Here is a 22,779-nt window from a genome sequence, read left to right as displayed (position 1 = left end):
CAAGAGGACAGGGTGGGTACGGGAGTGGGACAGGCAGCAGCTGCACCTGTCTGACCTTGCTTTTTTAAGCCAACTGGGGGCTGTGCCTATGTCCCCTCAAATTGGCCATATGAATTCAGCCTTTGTGTTTCTGAATATGTGTGTGCCTTTTTATCTTGACAGGAAAGCTGCAGGGGAGCGAGGTGAGCAGACGCAGCCACATTGCTCTCAATCTCTCTGTTTGTTTGGAGGAAAACTCCACCCCCTAGGCTGTTCTTTCATTTTCATGTTAGTTTGAAGGAGTTGGTTGAAATACAGGAGATGGTTATGTTCAACAACATGAGTAAATTGCCCCAGTGAGATTGCAAAAGTGTGTGCTTGCTATCTGTGTTTATTTTGGCTGCTTTGTGACAGTGTGTGTTCACTTTTATTTAGTGGAAGTTTAGCTGCTGGGGTCTAAGGAAATTAAGACTGCACTGCTGTATTTTTATTTATTTTAGGGAGTGGGAAAGTCTCCTGGCTCCACCCCCATAGTCTCCCAGCTCCACCACCAAGATCCCCAGATATTTTCTGAGTTGGACCTGACAACCCTGTTTATACCCCACCTTCACTTGTGACTGAAGGGACTTTAATCCATACATAATATAACAATATGCCCCATTAATGCCTCCATAATATAACAATGCCTCCTCTGAAAACATCTGCAACTCAAACCTCATTAAGAGCCTTCACAAATAAATAGCCTTTACAAGTCCTTGTAAAAGAACTCAAACCTGGAAGCTGCAGCTGGTGCAGAACGCAGCAGCGAGGTTGTTATTGGAGCTACCTGTATGGGAGCACATTCACCCTGGGCTGAAAGCACTGCACTGGCTGCCTGCGGAATTCCGGATTCATTTCAAGGTGCTGGTTTTTACTTTAAAGCCCTTTATGGCCTGGGACCTGCTTATCTTCAAGACCGCCTTTCCTCACATGTGCCCCAGAAAGCACTGCATTCAGGATCTCAGAACGATCCCTGGGCCAAATGAAACCTGGCTGACTACGACCATGGCAAGGACTTTCTCTGTGGCAGCCCCCAAGTGGTGGAAAGCGCTCCCCAAGAACATCAGAGCCCTTTGGGACCTCTCAAAGTTCCTCAGGGCATGCAAGACTGAACTTTTTCAACTTGCTTTTAGCAAATAACGGAAGACAGCTGTGACACCACAAAACCGGCAGTCTCGGCTACATGAGCACCATAACCGTCTTAAGATCTTGGATAATTGCTGATTGTTTGCAAAATTGTTGCTTATAGTATTATTTTTAAGTATTGTTTTTAAATTTTATATTTTGATGTTGTTCTTATTGGTTGTGAGCCTCCCTGAGCCCATTAAGGGGAGGGCGGGATATAAATAAAATAAAATAAAAGGATGGCATCCTCCTCAGAGAGCCTATTCTAAATATTAGGAGACACAATTGAAAATATCCATGCTCTGATAAATACCAAACAGGGAAATAACAAGTCAGTGGTAACAAGAGGACCATAATTGGCACATGAGCTCATCTAGGGAGAGTGGTCCTTTAGGGTAACACATGAAGCCCAATTTTAGCTGCACAATGAAACCAAAAATCTTCTGGAACACTGGATCTGCATAACAGTTTAGTTAATAACTGAGGCTGATCTTGGTTTTTTTGCAGCAGGTTGTCATGATTGATTCCTGGTTCATTTCTACTTAGCTCAGTGGTCATGAATGTGAAATAATTCAAAGGGATTTGTAACAAATTAAATAATCCATGGATGAATTTTTTTTAAAAAATTTCTTTTCTAGTGGAATCCACAAGCCCCAGCCTACTTATGACGGACAACAATCTAGAGAGGTCGTTTTTCATCCGGATGAAATCTACCCTGACCAAGCGAGGTGTGCACATCAAATCCTCAGGATATAAGGTAAATGTTGTTCTGTTTTGCCGAGAATAGCTGGATTTTTCTGTGCTGTCAAAAAAAAAGAGGGTGGCTAAATAACTGACATACTTGACCATATTTCTTACCTCATTTAAGCAAATTTGGGTAGGGATAAGTACGTGGATATTTTTACACATTCAGCTTTCTTTACTGTTTGTTTTTGTAAAAAAGGTGACTTGTGTCAGCTTTGAAAATATTACAGACTAGAAAATACATATTCTTGAAGGTTATGGACTGAAGATTCAGACTAGATTACTTTGTTAAATGCAGCCTGATCCTCTGAGTAAGTAGTGATCTGGCTTACTGGCTTGAGGAAGTCTTAAAGAGCCAGTGAAGGTGCTTGCAAAAATCCCATCATCGTTAATCTTAATTCCATGCATGAATCAGGCCCTCTGACTGATATATTTTTTTCTCTGCTAGGGTTGCCAAGTCCAATTCCAAAAATATCTGGGGACTTTGGGTGTGGAGCCAGGAGACTTTGGGGGTGGGGTCAGGAGACATAAGAACATAAGAGAAGCCATGTTGGATCAGGCCAATGGCCCATCCAGTCCAACACTCTGTGTCACACAGTGGCCAAATCTATATATATACATATAGATACACACTGTGGCTAATAGCCACTGATGGACCTCTGCTCCATATTTTTATCTAACCCGCTCTTGAAGCTGGCTATGCTTGTAGCCGCCACCACCTCCTGTGGCAGTGAATTCCACATGTTAATCACCCTTTGGGTGAAGAAGTACCTGCTTTTATCCATTCTAACCCGACTGCTCAGTAATTTCATCGAATGCCCACGAGTTCTTGTATTGTGAGAAAGGGAGAAAAGTACTTCTTTCTCTACCTTCTCCATCCCATGCATAATCTTGTAAACCTCTATCATGTCACCCCGCAGTCAACGTTTCTCCAAGCTAAAGAGCCCCAAGCATTTTAACCTTTCTTCATAGGGAAAGTGTTCCAAACCTTTAATCATTCTAGTTGTCCTTTTCTGCACTTTTTCCATTGCTATAATATCCTTTTTGAGGTGCGGTGAACAGAATTGCACACAGTATTCCAAATGAGACCGCACCATCGATTTATACAGGGGCATTATGATACTGGCTGATTTGTTTTCGATTCCCTTCCTAATAATTCCCAGCATGACGTTGGCCTTTTTTATTGCAATCGCACACTGTCTTGACATTTTCAGTGAGTTATCTACCATGACCCCAAGATCTCTCTCTTGGTCAATCTCTGGCAGTTCACACCCCATCAACTTGTATTTGCAGCTGGGATTCTTGGCCCCAATGTGCATTACTTTGCACTTGGCCACATTGAACCTCATCTGCCATGTTGACGCCCACTCACCCAGCCTCAACAGATCCCTTTGGAGTGCCTCACAATCCTCTCTGGTTCTCACCACCCTGAACAATTTAGTGTCATCTGCAAACTTAGCCACTTCACTGCTTACTCTCAACTCCAAATCATTTATGAACAAGTTAAAGAGCATGGGACCCAGTAATGAGCCCTGTGGCACTCCACTGCTTACCGTCTTCCACTGCGAAGACTGCCCATTTATACTCACTCTCTGCTTCCTATTAATTAGCCAGTTTTTGATCCACAAGAGGATCTGTCCTTTTACTCCATGACTCTCGAGCTTACTAAGGAGCCTTTGATGAGGAACTTTATCAAAAACTTTCTGGAAGTCAAGGTAAACAATATCTATCGGGTCTCCTTTGTCCACATGTTTGTTCACCCCCTCAAAGAAATGTAACAGGTTAGTGAGGCAAGATCTTCCCTTACAGAACCCATGCTGAGTCTTCCTCAATAACTCGTGTTCATCAATGTGCCTATTCATTCTGTCCTTGATAATGGTTTCTACCAACTTACCCGGTATTGAAGTCACACTGACTGGCCTGTAGTTTCCCGGATCTCCTCTGGAACCCTTTGTAAAGATGGGAGATTTTGGGGGTGGAGCCAGGAGCAAGGTTGTGACAAGCATCGTTGAACTCCAAAGGAGTTCTGGCCATCACATTTTTAGAGACTGCACACTTTTTAAATGCCTTCCCTCCATTAGAAATAATGAAGGATAGGGGCACCTTCTTTTGGAATTCATAGAATTGGATCCCCTGGTCCAATCCTTTTGAAACTTGGAGGGTCTTTTGAGGAGAGGCATTGGATGCTATGCTACAAATGTGGTGCCTCTACCTCATAAAACAGCCTCCTCCGAGCCCCAGATACCTATGGATCAATTCTCCATTATACCTATGGGAATCAATCTCCAGAAGGTATAATGGAGTGCCCAGCAGACATTTCCCTCCCCCCTCTTTCTGATGACCCTGAAGCGGGGGGAAGACCTCCGAACCGGGGGATCACCTGCCCCCATCTGGGAGATTCTCTGCCTGCCCAACCCATTAAAAGAACTTGAATTTCACTATATAGTGGTTATTTTAAGATGTGATAGATTTGCATATTTTTTCTAGAATTAGTCATTTTTTTCACCTTAATTTCTGTGTGATCTAAATAACTGTACAAACAGCAGGTGACTAAGAGCACTTAATGATTGTCATTTAGGTGGATAATTGTTACCTGTTTTGTCAAGATTAGTGTAACAGCACTCCTGATTGTCTTTCCTTTCTATTGTAAGAATAGAATTTTTCAGTTTATAGGTTTACTTATTTGCAGTATATCTGACTTTCACTAGGCTGACAACCACATGAGATAAGGTAGAGATGGCCATACACCATCTTTAGATTTTAAATGTACTCAAATGCCAAGTGTGGACATTACACATCTGCCTGGGTGGCTCTTGAAATACATCAGTCTATTGACACACACTATGTATATGATCATGTGGAGGGTAACCCATCAGCAAGTTTGTCAGTGATAACAGTGGCACCAGAAAATATATGGGGGAGGGGGGTTGCAGAAATTTGCCTATGAGAAAGAACAAAGTGTTTCACATAAAGCTAGGGTTGCCAATCTCCAGGTGCGGCCTGGTGATCTCTTGGGATTACAGCTAGGGTTGCCAAATCCAATTCAAGAAATATCTGGGGACTTTGGGGGTGGAGCCAGGAGACATTGGGGGTGGAGCCAAGATCAAGGCTGTGACAAGCATAATTGAACTCCAAAGGGAGTTCTGGCCATCACATTAAAAGGGACGGCACACCTTTTCAATTCCTTCCTTCCATAGAAAATAATGAACGATAGGGGCACCTTCCTTTGGGGCTCATAGAATTGAACCCCCTGGTCCAATCTTTTTGAAACTTTGTGGGTATTTTGGGGAGAGGCACTAAATGCTATACTGAAAATTTGGAGCCTCTACACCAAAAAACAGCCCCCCCAGAACCCCAGATACTCGCAGATCAATTCTCCATGATTTTCTATGGGAATAAATCTCCATAGGGAATAACAGAGTTCCCAGCAGACATTTCCCTCCCCTCCCCCTGCTTTCTGACAACCCTGAAGCGGGGGGAGGGCCTCCAAACCGGGGGATCCCCTGCCCCCACCTGGGGATTGGCAACCCTAATTACAGCTGATTTCCAGACAACAAAGATCAGTTCCCTAGAGAAAATGACTGCTTTGGAAGTTAGACTCTGATATTATACTTTGCTGAAGTATATTATACTTTCAAAGATTTCAGGTTTTATATTATACTTTGACTGTTAGTCGCCCTGAGTCTGCCCAGAGTGGGCGGCATATAAATCCAAGGTAAATAAAATAAAATAAAAGTTCCTCCCCTTCCCAAACTTTACCATCCCTAGGTTATTCCCCCAAAATCTCATGGAATTTCACAACCTGGAGACCGTAAGCCTACATAAAGCTCCATATCTGAAGGAAAGAGCATACACAGATGATATATAGAATCTTAAAGCAGTCAATTCTTGTGTAATTTTACAAAATTGTTAACAGCAGTCTCAATTTCTTTGGCAAATTTTTCTATTGGCAGTATTTTGCTCCTCATGTAAGAAGAAGAAGAAGATATTGGATTTATATCCCGCCCTCCACTCCAAAGAGTCTCAGAGCGGCTCACAATCTCCTTTACCTTCCTCCCCCACAACAGACACCCTGTGAGGTGGGTGGGGCTGGAGAGGGCTCTCACAGCAGCTGCCCTTTCAAGGACAACCTCTGCCAGAGCTATGGCTTACCCAAGGCCATAACAGCAGGTGTGAGTGGAGGAGTGGGGAATCAAACCCAGTTCTCCCAGATAAGAGTCCGCTCACTTAACCACTACACCAAACTGGCTCTCCATGTAGGCCTTAACTTGCTACAAACACAAAACTGTTTGCTGAAAGCTAGCCACTTGGTAGAAGTATTATATGACAGCAATGAACACGATCTGTGGAGTGCATCAAAAATATTTTCAGTCCTTCAACAAGATTAAACACTTAGGCAATTTTTATTTTATCTCTCTCATTCTTTTTGTTTCTTTTTTGCGTGAAGTTCCAGCTGATTTATGGCAACTCCATAGGGTTTTCAAGACAAGAGACGTTCAGAGGTGGTTTGCCATTGTCTCCCTCTGTATCACAACCCTAGTATTCTTTGCTGGTCTCCCACCCAAATACTAACCATGCTTAGCCTCATGGGATCTGATGAGATTTGCTAGCCTCTGATTCTTCTTCTGTAGAATTTTTCGTAATATTCTGAATTCCACTTCAAATCTCTTATAATGGCTTTTGGTTCATGAAAGTAACAGCATTTGGGATTAAAAGCAGTAACTCCATTCAGCATTGTGTAGTTGTCTGTAATCCTATATATATAAATCGCCAAGCATGTTGGCACTTTATGGCTCTCCTATTGACTGTGGTGTGCACACATCAGCCATTGGCCTGTCAACTGCCAATCAAGTTCCATGTTGTTCCATTGGTTGAGTCCACTCCTCTCTCCCGCCCACTGTTGCCTGCCTATTGTGGCATTTGGAAGAGAAAGTAGGCAACAGTGGCATGGCGACAGTGAAGAGACTGGGAAGAAGGTGGTAACGTGACTAGGCGACAAGGCCTGGACCCACCAGGAGCGTTTCTTCAGAGGCCATGGCAGCTGCCTCTTTTTTGTCACTCTTTCCCTTCCTCCTCCCCTCAGACCCAGGACAGATGAGGATTGGGCCACTGGAGAAGCTGCTAGGCAGTGACTGTTGCTAGGCCACCAAACTTGGTTCTGTCAGTAAACGGAGAGGCCTTAGCTGAATGTAATGCCATAGAGTCCACCCTCCAAAGCAGTCATTTTCTCCAGGGGGAGATAGATCTGTTGTCTGTTCAGTTGTGATAGCAGGAGATCTTCAGGCTCCACCTGGAGGTTGGCTACCCTAGACCTTATTGCTTGCTACTTTCAGCAGCAGCTCCCCTATGTCAGCCAGTGTGGCACAGCACTTCAGAGCAGGATTTCCCAAACCCCAGGTTCTTGCTGTGGAAGCTGAATGGGTGATTTTGGACCAGTTACAGACTTTCAGCCTAACCTACCTCACAGGATTGTTGTGCAGATCAAAAAGGGGAGAGGAGAATGATGTAGGCTGCTTTGGTCCTCACTGCAGAGAAAGACTGTACTTTTCCTATGTAGAGGCCGCAGGGAGGGGGGAGGATATGGAAGGCTAAAATCAGAGGGGAAGATAAAGGTAGGCTGATTGTTGGCTGAGAAGGAGATAGGATTGCCAACTCTAGATTGGGAAATTCCTGGAGATTTGAGGGGTGGAGCCTGGAGAGGGTGGAGTTTGAGGAAGGGTGGAGCAGGTACAATGCCATAGACACCACCCTCCAAACCAGCCATTTCCTCCTGGGAACCACTTTTGCCAATCTCCAGGTGGGGGATGGAGATCACTCAGAATTACAACTGCTGTCCAGATGGCAGAAATCAGCTCCCCTGGAGAAAATGGCTGTTTTGCAGGGTGGACTCTATGCCATTATACCCTGCTGAGGTCGCTTCCCTCCTGCTTTGGTCCTCACTTTGGAGAAAAACTGTACTTTTCCTAGGTAGAGGATGCAGGGAGGAGGAGTAAATGGAAGCTGAAGTCAGATCAATTTCCCTACAGAAAGTGGCCACCTTGAGGTACATACTCTATGGTATATTATAACACAACTATACTGGGCAACAAAAAACCAAATCAGGCTACAAGTTCACACTGATTGTAAATGCCACAAGGCTGACTATGACAGGAAAAGGCATCAACAAAGCACTGCAAACAAAAGGAATGCTGACCTTCAGTGTCTGTGTGACTATCATCATGCCCCCCTCCCCATAATTATTCTTCCTTATCTCCATTCTGGGCCTCTTTGAGGGCTTTGAGTCACTACAGACCTGGGATCACACATACATGCTGGGGGGGGGGTGGAGCCAGCATGTGCTCCAGCTGTGGGAGGGGTGGGAAGACAGCAAGGGGGGATGAGTGCAGGCCAAGGGTTGTTGGGTGGGTGGGAAGACAGCAAAGGTGGGGATGAGTGAATGTCATGGGTGGGGGGAGTAGTGGAGTGCCAAGGGTGCATAGGTAGCTGAGAGGAAGAGGTGGTTGGGGGGTGGGGGGTGGGAAGACAGCAAGGCTGGGGGGAGTGAATACCTTCACTTGGGTGGGTGAGAAGGCAGTTGCCCAAAGCCTCTTTCTAGAGCCTGTTGTGTTTTTCCTCACAATGGGCCTTATTCCTAGTTCTTCTCATAAATTACTAACCATGTAATCAACATTAGGAAAGATTATTTTAAAATTAAAATTATGGACAGGGTTTTTAAATACACACTGTCTACTATATTCAGTTCAGTGGAAATAATTTTGGGATACAGCAAATTCTGCATTCTTTAATTGTCATTTTGATGGAATTTGTTCATATCAGCCTTTTTTTGCTAATACTCAGATATTTAGAAGAACAACAGCTTCTGAGTAACTCAGCCTCCACTGAGGCAACAGTATTATTAGTAGAAATATATTAGTATTATTGCTAGGGGCCTTAAAGGACCTCTGAGATGACCTGAAATACAGTACTATGCAGTTTGGTGAAGTGGTTAAGAGCACAGACTCTACTCTGGGTGAGCCGGGTTTGATTCCCCTCTCATTCTCATGCAGCTGCTGGTGTGACCTTTGGTCAGTCACAAGTTCTCACAGAGCTGTTATCTCAAGAGCAGCTCTCGAATGAGCTCACTCAGCCCCACCTACCTCACAGGGTGTCTGTTGTGGGGAAGGGAAAGGAGATTGTAAGCTGCTCTGAGACTCCGAGTGAAGGGTGGTCTATAAATCCAATCTCATATATTAGACATGATATGTTAAACTGCAGAAAATGATATTACATAAGTAGAAAACTATCCATATTTGCTCAAATGTAAGATGATCCTGAATGTAAGACCCTTTAAAAATGTTTTACACAATTATTGGACATGACTATAACTTGTGTGCTATGTAAGACAACCCCCTCTTTTTTATGGTATGCCTGTGGAAAAAAACTTATCTTATATTTGACTGAATACTGTATGCAGGGAGAGCAAGATAATACCTCTGGCAAACAGATAACACATACTATGCAGAGTAGTATCATGCACAATCCATCCATTAAAGCACAATTCCATTAAAATATAGTCCAAGTCTGTTTTACATAGTTTGTGGAATGACATAAGCATGGGTGCCTTCCTGCCCTCCGTAGGCATACCATTACATAACGTTTGGACTGCTGCAGAGAACACACATGCAATTGTTAATCTTGCACGGTGCCACTTGCAGAAGGTTCTGTTCAGATAAACTAAGTTGTCATGGTAGAACATAAGAGGAGAGGAGGTCTTGCAGACATGAAGGTCCAAGGCCGGGAAGGGCTTTGATTGTGATAGCTAGTACCTTGAATTGAAGTGGGAGCAATACTTTTGCAATAGTTATCTGATTACAAAGGTTTCAAGACTGTTTCATGACAATTACAAAAAGAATACCATACCTCATACCTCATGCTGTGAATCATCATATGTACATGCTGCAAATCTTGTAACACAGGCTTGTTTCTTATCAGGCATATTGCACAAACCAAGCATTTCTGTACCTTCTCCACTACTTAACTACTACATATGAATTAAGGTGAGAAAAGGTATAGCATCTTTCTCAGGATGAATCCCCAGCACCAGCTGAAAGTACTAAGGTCCAAGCAACTCAGTGACTAGAAAACAGCCATTCAAGAGAAGGACTTTTCTTCATCCACCCTTAGGTATCAAGAGCCCTATGGACAGTTCTGAAGCTAACAGACAAGAGACTGCTTGGGGACTGCTGATCAGGGCCAGCTCTAGACTATCTGGCACCCTAGGCAAGGCTAACTTCTGGCACCACCACCCCGCACTGATAACCACATGAGGCACCCAATTTGGCACCCCAGAAGGCCAATGCCTAGTTTGCCTAGTGGCAGGGCTGGCCCCTGCTGCTGACCATATGAGAAGTTTGGATAAGATGTGAAGGAGACAGGTGTCAAGCAATTGGATCTCAAAGTAATCAGTCTTTGATTTGAAACAAAGTATGATTTATTTGATAGTCCGGGATTGAACTAAGGATTGGAACTGATACATAGTAACAGTGAAAGGCATACTTAAAGGTGGCACATCAAAGAGTTTTCTAAACAAAGCTACATTCTCTAATGCTATATTCACGTGTGAAGATTCACACAGCAATCCCTTATCTCTCTGTGGTTTCCTTCCTTGGGGGCAGGCCTGGGAACCTGTCCCTGTAAGCGCTTTATCTTCAAAGAGCAAATTCTTGCATTTGTTAGTAAAAGTGAGAGACGCGAACTACCCCCTAAATATTCCCTGCTTTGATGTGCCCATCTTGGCTTTGGTTAGTAACATTCATGAAGTTTTACAGATACATTCAATTGCATTATTTCATTAGCATTAGATTATTAAAAGATTCACATTGCTTGACAACAGGAGGGTGTCTTCCAGGAGTCAGTGAAGTAGGCGGCCGCCTCGGACGCCACTTCACCGCAGGGGTGGGTGCCCCATCCCCACTGACCTGACCAGAGGTGCCCCCTCCCTATCCCCGCCAACCAGAGCACTCACATGAAGCGTGCATGGCCCATTGAAGACTTGATGTCATCAGGCCATGCGCGCTTCCCACGATCACTCAGCCCGGCCATCCCCTGCTTCAAAGGGAGCCAGCAAGTCTCTTTCCGGCTCCCTTGGAAGCAGGAGAGGGCCAGACTGAGGGCTCATACGAAGTGTGCATGCAAGAAGACCCCAGGAGGGAGCAGAGGATCAGGGCTCGGTCTAGGGGCACCAGAACCCCTAACGCCAGGCCTGATGTCTTCCAAGTTACTTTGGCATGTTAGAGTTGCCAGGTGTGTGTTGGTAAATACCTGGAGACTTTGTGGGTGAATTTTGGGGAGGAGCCTCAGCATGGTCAATTCAAACCAGCTATTTTCTCCAGGGGAGCTGATCTCTGCCAGCTGGAGATCAAATATAAAAATGGTAGATCTGCAGGCCCCACCTGGAGGCTGGCAACCTTACTAGTACTGTAGGGCCTCAGTCAGTTTTTCAGGTGGAGATGAATTAAGCAAACTCTTTTGTGTATACATTAAGCCCAGGAGAAACCTAGTCAGTTTAGGATGAGTATGTTGAATGTGTTCCCTGGCCTTGAAAAAACACTGGACCATCCGCATGTAATAAATATTAAGTCCAGAATTTCAGCCTGTGTTGAGAACACTCTCTGAATTGACAGAAGGAATTACTTCACTGCCAGGCTTTCTTAGCAACTGAGTAAACAACCACATTGGCTATCATGTTCTCAGCAGCAACTTACACATAACCTCAGGCATTTGTGTGTGTGAGTTCTTGAAAGAGAAAATACTTGCTGGGATACAGAGATCACTCTGGCCTTCAGCTCAGCCTCTTGTGAGTTAAGAAAATGTCTTGGGATCTTTAGCCATCATGAAGTCAGCCTTTATAAGAGGACATTAGGGACATTTTATTTTCAGTTTTTTCTATAACATAGACTCTAAAAATACAGTCTTTTTTTTTTTTTTTGAGTCATTACACTGGGTATCACACAGTGTTTTGGCCTTAGACAAAATGTGTAGAACTCAATTTTAAGGTAACTTTCATAGGTAGTTTCCAAAACACATTTAGGGAAGTCCCAGAAACTTCAATTTTTAGACTTGGCTTCTGTCTTCGTAGCAACTAAGGGTTAAACATGCCATATAAATGTGGGGGGTGGGGTAAAATTGTTGTGTTAATAAGCTGAGTGAAAACTTGAAATGCAAATGTTCAGTCACAGGCAGACAGCCAAACTTTTAATAATGGAAACTGAAATTTGATTAATTTCACCCTATAAATCAAGCTCTATGTAGAGAAATAATTTTAAAATATGTAAGCTCACAAAATTGAAAAATGTTTAAAGCTACAAAAATGTTTTTTTACAAAGTAGACCTTATGCATAGAATTTAATTTTGTGTAGTGCTAATCTGCAGACTCTCTAAAACCGGGTATTATATCTGAGTGGTGTATATGTAGATTATTTTTATGAGGTAATTACAGGCATTGTCCAAATAACTTTGACAAATTAGTCTCTTAAACTTGTATTAAGAATGTATGAGCTTAGTAACTGGAGCCAACCAAACACCAGGGGTGCCATTTCACTTTGGGCAGGCAGAGAAGGGAGCAAGAACTGGAGACTGACCAACCAAAACATTCACATTTAAATCATTCCAAGAATTATTTTTTGAAAGTATCATATCTCATAATAATTGTTCTTCTTTGTAAATTATCATAATTAGAACAATATTATCAGATAGGCCAGTCCCCTTTAAAAATAAATTGAAGGCTTGGAGCTTAGTAGTAGAAAAATTATTGTCCCACAGAGCTGCCTAGCTCTAAGAAAATATTATTGTGGTTTCCAAAATGGGATTTTCTGCTGGTACTGGAAGCAGTTGACAAGACAAGGTGTAATTAAACTGAGTTGAAGCATGAATAAAGATTGTTTTGATGCTTCAGCACTCTCACCTATGTAGGAATCTTTTTTCAAGAATCAATATTGCATTGTTTATCAAATGCCCCATCCACCACCAATAGTATTGGCTAACTCTGTGTAACCCATCTTGAGTCCAAGTGAAAAAGGCAGACTATAAATAACATAAACAAATATAGGTTAATTGCAGTTTGTGGCAATAGTGCAATCCTATGACCCCGTCTAACGTATTCCATTGAAGTTAATGGGTTTAGAAGGGTGTAACTGCTTAGAGTTGCATTGTAAGTCACATATGGATTCTGTTAGCACTTCTTAGGATCCAACTCATAGAGATTTGGTTCTAGTCTGTATAGTGATTTCCTGGGACAGTAAAACAAATCCAGGATTGTTGGTATAATTAAACTCAACCTTCTTGAACAATTGATGCTAAAGTGTGGGGTTTTTTTAATACTTTGGGTACTTATCAGCAAAGCATCATGTGCTAATGTTTTTTCTTTGATTCTACTGGTTTCTATTTTTCCCTTCTTATCAGATCCTTGCAAAGGAAGAGCACAGAGCGCTTCCAGCCAATCACATTTGAGCTGTTATTCTCCTTCACTCCCTCCAGTTTGGTGTAGTGGTTAAGTGCCCAGATTCTTATCTGGAAAAACCAGGCTAGTGTGGCTATTTTTCTTGTTTAAACCAATTTTTATTATTCTGCAATATATTGTAATAATACTCATAATCTATTATTAAAAAGTTAATACAAATACATTACATTTTTCTCCTCCCTCCCCATCTTTTCATGACCCCTGACGGTGTATTTTAATTAAATTGCTGAAAATAAAAGGTAATTTTATCAATTAAAGAATCTTCATTTAAAAAAAACTTAAAACAAGAAGAAAAAAAAGGAAAGAGGGAAAAAAACATGTTATAATTATAATCCATCATTATAATCCTTAAGTCCTTATTAAAAAAAAAGTTGAAAAATATGTCCACATAGTCTCACTTTTTGACTATAGTCCATTTATTATTCCTCTAAAGTTCAACTATTATCAAAAATCGCCAAGTATCCTTTAACCTTCCATTGTTTTTCAACATATTTTTGAAATTTTCACCACTCATTTTTAAACTTCTCTAGATCATATTATTTTAAGATTCTTGTAAGCTTGTCCATTTCACTCCAATGCATAACTTTTAAAGTCCAGTCCCACTTTTCTGGTATTTTATCTTGCTTCCACATCTGCGCATATAATGTCCGTGCAGCTGAAAGCATGTACCAAATTATCGTTCTATCTTGTTTCGGAAATTTTTCCATTTGTAATCCCAGCAAAAAGATTTCTAATGTTATAACCCAGAATTTTTGAAATCTCTTGCTGAACCATTTGCCAAAATTGTTTTGCCTTTTCACAAGTCCACCACATATGGTCGAAAGATCCTTCATGTTTTTTACATTTCCAACATCTATTCGACACCTGATTGTTCATTTTTGCCAATTTCTTAGGTGTCATATACCACCTATATAACATTTTGAAACAGTTTTCTTTAATATTATAACATGTTGATATCTTCATAGAGTTCTTCTATAAGTACTCCCATGACTCCATCTGTATTTCCTTATTTATATTTATCGCCATTTTATCATTTGAGATTTAACTACTTCATCTTTTGTAGACCATTTCAATAATAATTTATAAGTTCTTGAAATCGATTTTTTGTTATCACCAAACAACATTCTCTCCCATTCTGTTTGTTCTTGTCTTATTCCCTCATTTTTAATGTCCTGTTCAAGCAAACTCTTAATTTGTTGCCATTGAAACCAGTTATATTTGTATTGTAGTTCTTCAGCCAATTTAATTCCACCTTTCCTCCATGTATTTTAACAGTTGTTTATATGATAGCCACTTCTCTTCTTTAATATCTGAATATAACTTTATTACTTCTGTCGGTACAATCCAGAGCGGTTTCCTCTCATCCCCATATCTTTTATATTTTAACCAGGTATTTAACAAATTGCTTCTTATATAGTGATGCAAGGAAAAACCATCCATCTTACTTTTCCCATAACACATATAAGCATGCCAACCAAAAACATTTCCATGACCTTCTAGTGTTAGTAGTTTTCTATTTAGTAACGTCAAAAAACAACACCCCTTTTTTTCTCCTTAGCCAATGAACCAAATTCCATACCAAGTTGTTTGTTCCACAAAAATTTGTAATCCATTTGTTTAATATGTACTTCTTGTAGGCAAGTTATATTACATTTTTGTTTCCCAATCCAATGAAAAGTTGCCCTTCTTTTTTGTGGTGAATTTAGTCCATTTACATTCCAAGATATTAATTTGTAACCCATCATGATTTTTTATTTTTAATCTGTACCTCCAAATTCCTTATGTTCGTCCAAAAACTTCGTCATTTCTTGAGTGCTTGTAATTGTAAATCTCTTTCCCTTGTATTCAAAACTTAAACCCTCTGGAAGTATCCATCTATATCTCATTTCATTTTCTCTCAGCTTTTCAATCAATTTTTTGTATAGTCTCCTGTCAATTATAACTTTCCTTGGCAATTCTTTCATGATTCTTACACTACTGCCATCCACCTCCAGTGTATTTTCAAATTGTTTACTCAGAATCTTTCCCACCATATCTCTTGTCACAAATCTTACTACCACATCTCTTGGTAATTGTTTTTTCTGGCATAGTCTGAATTAACCCTGTAAATATAGTCATAGAAATAACTAGTTTCATCAGGGTCATCCCCCAAAAACTCAGCAATGATTCTTATTATATATTATATATGTCCTCAAATCACTCAGCAGATTCAGGCACCCCTCTCAAACGTATCTGATTTTCCATTAGTTTACATCTCACAGAGGTCTGAGAGGAGCAGAACAGAGCAGAGCAGCTCTGATAGCTGAGACAGCTGGAGAAGTTGCTGAGAATTTCTGAGTTTTGAAAGACTTCATTCTGAGGTTTGTTGGGCTGCCTAAAATTCTGAGTTGTGATAGCTGGGGAACTGCTGTTTGTTTGGTCTTTGTTTGCTCTTTGTTTGGTTGAGTGGGCTAAAGGTGAAAGAGATTGAGAGTGATTGAGAGTGATTGCTGCTGATTGCTTAGGAGTGCCTCTGCTCCACCCTCTTTGCATTTTAAGCTGCGCCTTGCCAAAGGCACGAGCCTGTGGCTCTTCGCCTAGGGGCTCTCTAAGGACCAGGAACCCAGATCCCTGATTTCCTTGTTCTCCCAATAAGGTAAATTGACCCTCCAGAAGGGGAGCCACTTAAACAAACAGCATTTAAAGAGGACTATCATGAAGATAGAATGCCAGCAGGGGGTTGGGGGCTTTCCAGTGTTTTGCACTGAGTGTCACATGTACGACTATCTGCCCATAGGACAGAAGTCTTGGGTGTGTGCTCGATGCAAGGAGCTCCTGGTCCTCAGGGAACGAGTTCATACCCTTGAGGCTGAGGTGACTGCCCTGGAGAAGCAGAGATGGTCAGTTAGGCACTTGGGGAAGACTCTCGGGCGCATATTTGATGAGCCCCGCTCTGAACATAGCAGCCCCATTGCTGCCAGAGAGCATGAGGGTCGAGAGGGAACAGGGCACCGTGCTGAGGATAAGGGGAATGCGCTCTCAGAAAGGACCTCTTCTTCGGTTGGTGAGCGGGAATCCTTTCGCGCCAAGGAACCATCCCTGGGCAGGGGGAGAGGGGGGGTTGGTAGTTGGTGATTCGATCCTTAGGCAAGTAGACAGCTGGGTGGCGAAACCGCGTACTGACCGTATGGTGACTTGCCTGCCTGGTGCGAAGGTAGCAGACATTACGCGTGTAGTAGATAGGCTGATAGACAGTGCTGGGGAGGAGCCTGTGGTCGTGGTGCATGTTGGTACCAACGATGTGGGGAAATGCAGCCGTGAGGTCCTGGAGGAAAAATTTAGACTGCTAGGCAGGAGACTTAAGGCCAGGACCTCCAAGGTGGCCTTCTTAGAAGTGCTACCTGTTCCATGTGCAGGGCAGGAGAGACAGACACAAATTAGAAGTCTCAATGTGTGGATGAGATGATGGTGTAAGGAGGAAGGGTTTAAGTTTGTTAGGCACTGGGATGCTTTCTGGAACAAGCGGGAGCTGTACAAAAGAGATGGTCTCCACTTGTCCCCGGATGGAACCAGGCTGCTGGTGCTTAAAATCAAAAAGGTGGCAGAGCAGTTTTTAAACTAAATCTTGGGGGAAAGCCGACAGGAGATGAAAAGTCTCTGGTTTGGGAGGACTCGTCTCAATGCGATGAAGGGTTGGCTGCTATTTTTCTACCGGGTAACGGATCAGAGTTGTCCACTGTGATGGTGACAAACAGTATGGACTGTCTGCCAGAGTCTCGAGGCGGCAGGAGGAAGGTGGCGGGCCTAGCTTGCCTGGGAAATTATAGATGTTTGTATGCAAATGCTAGAAGTGTTCGAAGTAAAATTGGTGAATTAGAATGTTTAGTGTTGGGAGAAAACATAGACATTGTGGGAATTTCAGAAACTTGGTGGAATGAGGAGAATCAGTGGGACACGGTGATTCCTGGATATAAGTTATATCGGAAGGATAGGGAGGGAAGGGTTGGAGGTGGGGTGGCTCTGTATGTCAGAGAGGATATACGGTCCAGTAAGACTGAGGTCAGAGAATTAGATTCACTTTTAGAAATGCTTTGGGTTGAAATAGAGGGCCCAAAAGGAAATTTAACTATGGGAGTTTGTTATCGCCCACCAACTCAAAAGAGAGAGGATGGTTATAATATGATGGAAGGCTTAAAGATAGCGGCTAAACGTAAAAACTGTGTTGTAATAAGTGATTTTAACTACCCGCAGAATGATTGGGTCAATATGTGTTCTGGTCGAGAGAAAGAGTTTCTTGATGCTCTCAACGACTGTGCTATGGATCAGATGGTTTTGGAACCTACCAGGGGTGTGGCGATCCTGGATTTAGTCCTAAGTAATGGCCAAGACTTGGTGAGAGATGTAAAAGTGATTGTGCCACTTGGGAGCAGTGACCATAATGTTATTGATTTCACCGTTTGTACAAATAGGGAGTTGCCCAAAAAGACCGCCACAACCACGTTTAACTTTAAAAGGGATAAATTCACTGAGATGAGGAGGCATGTGAGGAGGAAACTGAAAGGAAAGGTAAATATGGTCAAAAACCCTTAGGGAAGCTTGGAGACTATTTAAAACTATAATCCTAGAAGCTCAGATAAAATACATACCACAAGTTAGGAAAGGCACAAACAGGCATAAGAAAAGGCTTGCATGGTTAACAAACAAAATAATGGAAGCTGTAAAAGGTAAGAAGGACTCCTTTAAGCGGTGGAAAACCAGTCCAAGTGAGATTAGTAAAAGGGAACACAGGCTGTGGCAAATCAAATGCAAGAGTGTGATCAGGCAGGCAGAAAGGGACTATGAGGAGCATATTGCAAAAAACATAAAGACCAACAATAAAAATTCTTCAAATATATTAGAAGTCGGAAACCAGCCAGGGAGGCAATGGGGCCCTTGGATGACCATGGGGTAAAAGGATTACTGAAGGAGGATAGGGAAATGGCTGAGATGCTGAATGAATTTTTTGCCTCCGTCTTCACTGTGGAAGATGAGAACTTTTTGCCCGCCCCAGAACCACTGATTTTGGAAGGGGTGTTGAAAGACCTGAGTCAGATTGAGGTGACAAAAGAGGAGGTCCTACAACTGATAGACAAATTAAAAACTAATAAGTCACCAGGTCCGGATGGCATACATCCAAGAGTTCTGAAAGAACTCAAAGTTGAACTTGTGGATCTTCTAACAAAAATCTGTAATCTTTCATTGAAATCTGCCTCCGTTCCTGAGGACTGGAAGGTAGCAAATGTCACTCCCATCTTTAAAAAGGGTTCCAGAGGAGATCCGGGAAATTACAGGCCAGTCAGTCTGACTTCAATACCGGGAAAGTTGGTAGAAAGCATTATCAAGGACAGAATGAGTAGGCACATTGATGGACACGGATTATTGAGGAAGACTCAGAATGGGTTCTGTAAGGGAAGATCTTGCCTCACTAACCTGTTACATTTCTTTGAGGGGGTGAACAAATATGTGGACAAAGGAGACCCGATAGATGTTGTTTACCTTGACTTCCAGAAGGCTTTTGATAAAGTTCCTCATCAAAGGCTCCTTAGAAAGCTTGAGCATCATGGATTAAAAGGACAGGTCCTCTTGTGGATCAAAAACTGGCTGAGCAATAGGTAGCAGAGAGTGAGTATAAATGGGCAGTCTTCGCAGTGGAGGACGGTAAGCAGTGGATTGCCGCAGGGCTCGGTGCTGGGTCCCATGCTCTTTAACTTGTTCATAAATGATTTAGAGTTGGGAGTGAGCAGTGAAGTGGCCAAGTTTGCGGATGACACTAAATTGTTCAGGGTGGTGAGAACCAGAGAGGATTATGAGGAACTCCAAAGGGATCTGTTGAGGCTGGGTGAGTGGGCGTCAACGTTGCAGATGCGATTCAATGTGGCCAAGTGCAAAGTAATGCACATTGGGGCCAAGAATCCCAGCTACAAATACAAGTTGATGGGGTGTGAACTGGCAGAGACTGACCAAGAGAGTAGGGTTGCCAAGTCCAATTCAAGAAATATCTGGGCACTTTGGGGGTGGAGCCAGGATACTTTGGGGGTGGAGCCAGGAGACATTAGGGGTGGAGCCAAGATCAAGGGTGTGACAAGCATCATTGAACTCCAAAGGGAGTTCTGGCCCTCACATTTAAAGGGACCGCACACCTTTTCAATGCCTTCCTTCCATAGGAAATAATGAAGGATAGGGGCACCTTCTTTTGGGGCTCATAGAATTGGACCCCCTGGTCCAATCCTTTTGAAATTTGGGGGGTATTTTGGGGAGAGACACTAGATACTATACTGAAAATTTGGTGCCTCTACCCCAAAAAACAGCCACCCCAGATACCTACAGATCGATTCTTCATGATTTTCTATGGGAATAAATCTCCATAGGGAATAACAGAGTTCCCAGCAGACATTTCCCTCCCCTCCCCCCGCTTTCTGACGACCCTGAAGCGGGGGGAGGGTCTCCAAACTGGGGGATCCCCCGCCCCCACCTGGGGATTGGCAACCCTACAAGAGAGAGATCTTGGGGTCGTGGTGGGTAACTCACTGAAAATGTCAAGACAGTTTGCGATTGCAATAAAAAAGGCCAGCACCATGCTGGGAATTATTAGGAAGGGAACTGAAAACAAATCAGCCAGTATCATAATCAATGATACTGTATAAATCAATGGTGAGGTCTCATTTGGAATACTGTGTACAATTCTGGTCACCACACCTCAAAAAGGATATTATAGCATTGGAAAAAGTGCAGAAAAGGGCAACTAAAATGATTAAAGGTTTGGAACACTTTCCCTATGAAGAAAGGTTAAAACACTTGGGGCTCTTTAGCTTGGAGAAACGTCGACTGCAGGGTGACATGATAGAGATTTACAAGATTATGCATGGGATGGAGAAAGTAGAGAAAGAAGTCCTTTTCTCCCTTTCTCACAATACAAGAACTCATGGACATTCAATGAAATTGCTGAGCAGTTGGGTTAGAATGGATAAAAGGAAGTACTTCTTCACCCAAAGGGTGATTAACATGTGGAATTCACTGCCACAGGAGGTGATGGCGGCTACAAGAGGGGTTAGGATAAACATATGGAGCAGAGGTCCATCAGTCGCTATTAGCCACAGCATATTGTTGGAACTCTCTGTCTGGGGCAGTGATGCTCTGTATTCTTGGTGCTTGGCAGGGGGGGTAAAGTGGAAGGGCTTCTAGCCTCACTTGTGAACCTCCTGGTGGCACTTGGCTGTTGTTGTTTTTTGCCACTGTGTGACATAGTGTGTTGGACTGGATGGGCCATTGACCTGATCCAACATGGCTTCTCTTATGTTCTTATGTTTTCATTGGAAAGCTAGATTTTTTAAAGTTGTAAATCACTGTATGATTAGGAGAATGAAATTAATTCAGACAGGTTATTTTTAATGCTGTGTCCACCCAGAGCACTCCTATTAGGCGGCTGCTTGACCATCATTATGGGAATTAGTAGTGAGAACTGCAGCTGTGCAGATGGTCTGTATTTGGGTTATCTGTAAAATCAAACTCCTTTTTCAAGCTGCTTTAAATTTAAGGTGCTTTTAGATTTGAGGCAGGATTGTATTCTCTGCAAATATGGTGCCATTATCATTATAAACTACTGCCATAGACCCTCTTATGCATTTTCCATTGAAAATAATGCTACTGAACTCTGGAACAAAAAACACATACACATGCAGATTCGAATCCCAAATCGGTAATGTCCTACCCCAAAATAAGCTATTACAATAACCCTCCCCCTCCTCAAAGCCTAGCTTTGAAATTATAACAAAATTTTTCTCTGGACATACACCTAATATCCAATACATAACTCTGTTTTCTTGATTGTAACAATAGTAAGTGTGTAGAACCAGAGAACTATGAAGACATATAAGTGAACCTGAAGACTAATCGCATGTAGTCTGAAATACAATTTCCAACCTCTCATCTAAAATAGGAAGCGCCCAAACAATGGCTAGCCAGATATTTCAGGAAAGATCATGTCTCAAATGTAGGACTTTATGAAGATTGCCTTTCCATGTGTTTTTCCCCAGTATGTATCTGAAAATGAGATATATCTGAACTGTGGAATCCATAGATTCCATTCCATCTACCACAATTGTCATTGCTAGACCTACCAAAATACCCTGAACTCTGCTGGTCATCATTGCATCTTGTGATGTGTTAATTCTACGTTTGGTATACAAATACTTTCTTTCATTTGCCTTAAACTAGTGTTTTTTTTAATTCTGGGTATTTACCTGCAGGGTTGCCAACAGCCTGGAGAAACTGTATCTTGCACCTTTGATATTGGCTTAATAGGATGCTATTTACTAAGTGAATGAAAAGCTTCACTGCCTATTTCCTTATATTAAGTCTCTATTAAGGGGACAGGATTCCCCCCCTCCTGGTTGTTCAAAGCCCTGCCCGAGAAGTAGATTAGCTAAAACTGTAGCACCACCATCATTTAAGGTTTATACACAGTCTATCATATACATCTATAAATAGATATTTAATGTACATTTATAGAAGAAAAAGGCTTTCAATCAAGTTTACTTTTCAATCAAGGTAGAAATTAGAAAGAAGGGGAAAGAGAAGTAAAGAAGAAAGAGAGGAGACTTTATCAGTACTTAGAAGGAAGAAAAATCAAGTGCTAAAAATGGGGACGTTTTATGCAAGTGAGTAATCTGATGTGAATGAGAACAATTATACCTTGTCCAATATTTGCTGCCAAGTATACACTACTCTGAGAGATGAAATCCAGATTTTTATCGCTAGAGCATCCAATAGTTCTAAATTCCTTTAGAGAATCACAATGAACTGCAGCCAGCTGTAATTTGACATTGAAAGTTAAAACACAACCAGTAGTTTTTCAAGATAAACAACTCTTTTTTATACACAAATTATTTGGTTTGGGAGTCTGCCAGATTTTCATGCACAAACAAAATGCCATCTTTAACATGAGCTGACAAAAAGAGGGTGTCCCACTTTTTGCAAAATCTGGCCAGCTCTTCTCTATAAAATCAAATCTGAAACAGGGTGCAACCCATTAACAGAGTTGCTTTTTTGTGCATATCCTTTTATTCAGATGCACAGGCATTCTCATTCCTCTAATAATCAAGTGCTATCAAGTCTGATAGCAGTTATAAAATCTATAAATATCTTCTAGATTGTCTCTTGCCTTTATCTATGTAGCTAGGTGGGGGGGGTTACAAATAAGTGTTTGTTTTAAGTCACCTTTTTTGAAACTACTGTTGTCTGTAGTTTTTCATTTTCAAGTCTAAAGATTCTAAAAGAAAGAAAAACAGAACTGGAGAACTTTTTCTCCCTTTGCATGTGCTGAAGAAAAGAGCTGATGCACAATAAACAAACATGCATTATAGGTTGCCTTCACTCAC

General features: G+C 42.0%; 1 protein-coding gene across 11 annotated transcripts in view; it reads left to right on the top strand.

Moving 5' to 3' along the window:
* Positions 1–22,779, top strand: part of NPAS3 (neuronal PAS domain protein 3) — a 1,210,843-nt gene that overhangs the window by 1,107,719 nt on the left and 80,345 nt on the right. For all 11 annotated transcript variants that reach the window (XM_060261386.1, XM_060261392.1, XM_060261391.1 and 8 more), the window contains one exon: positions 1,782–1,900. In XM_060261386.1, coding sequence (XP_060117369.1) covers positions 1,782–1,900 — 119 coding nt within the window. The remainder of the gene's footprint in view (positions 1–1,781; positions 1,901–22,779) is intronic.

Source organism: Heteronotia binoei, chromosome 21, assembly GCF_032191835.1.
Source record: "Heteronotia binoei isolate CCM8104 ecotype False Entrance Well chromosome 21, APGP_CSIRO_Hbin_v1, whole genome shotgun sequence".
NCBI lineage: Eukaryota > Metazoa > Chordata > Lepidosauria > Squamata > Gekkonidae > Heteronotia > Heteronotia binoei.
The sequence above is the reverse complement of the archived record's forward strand: the minus strand, read 5'-3'. Positions and strand labels throughout refer to the sequence as shown.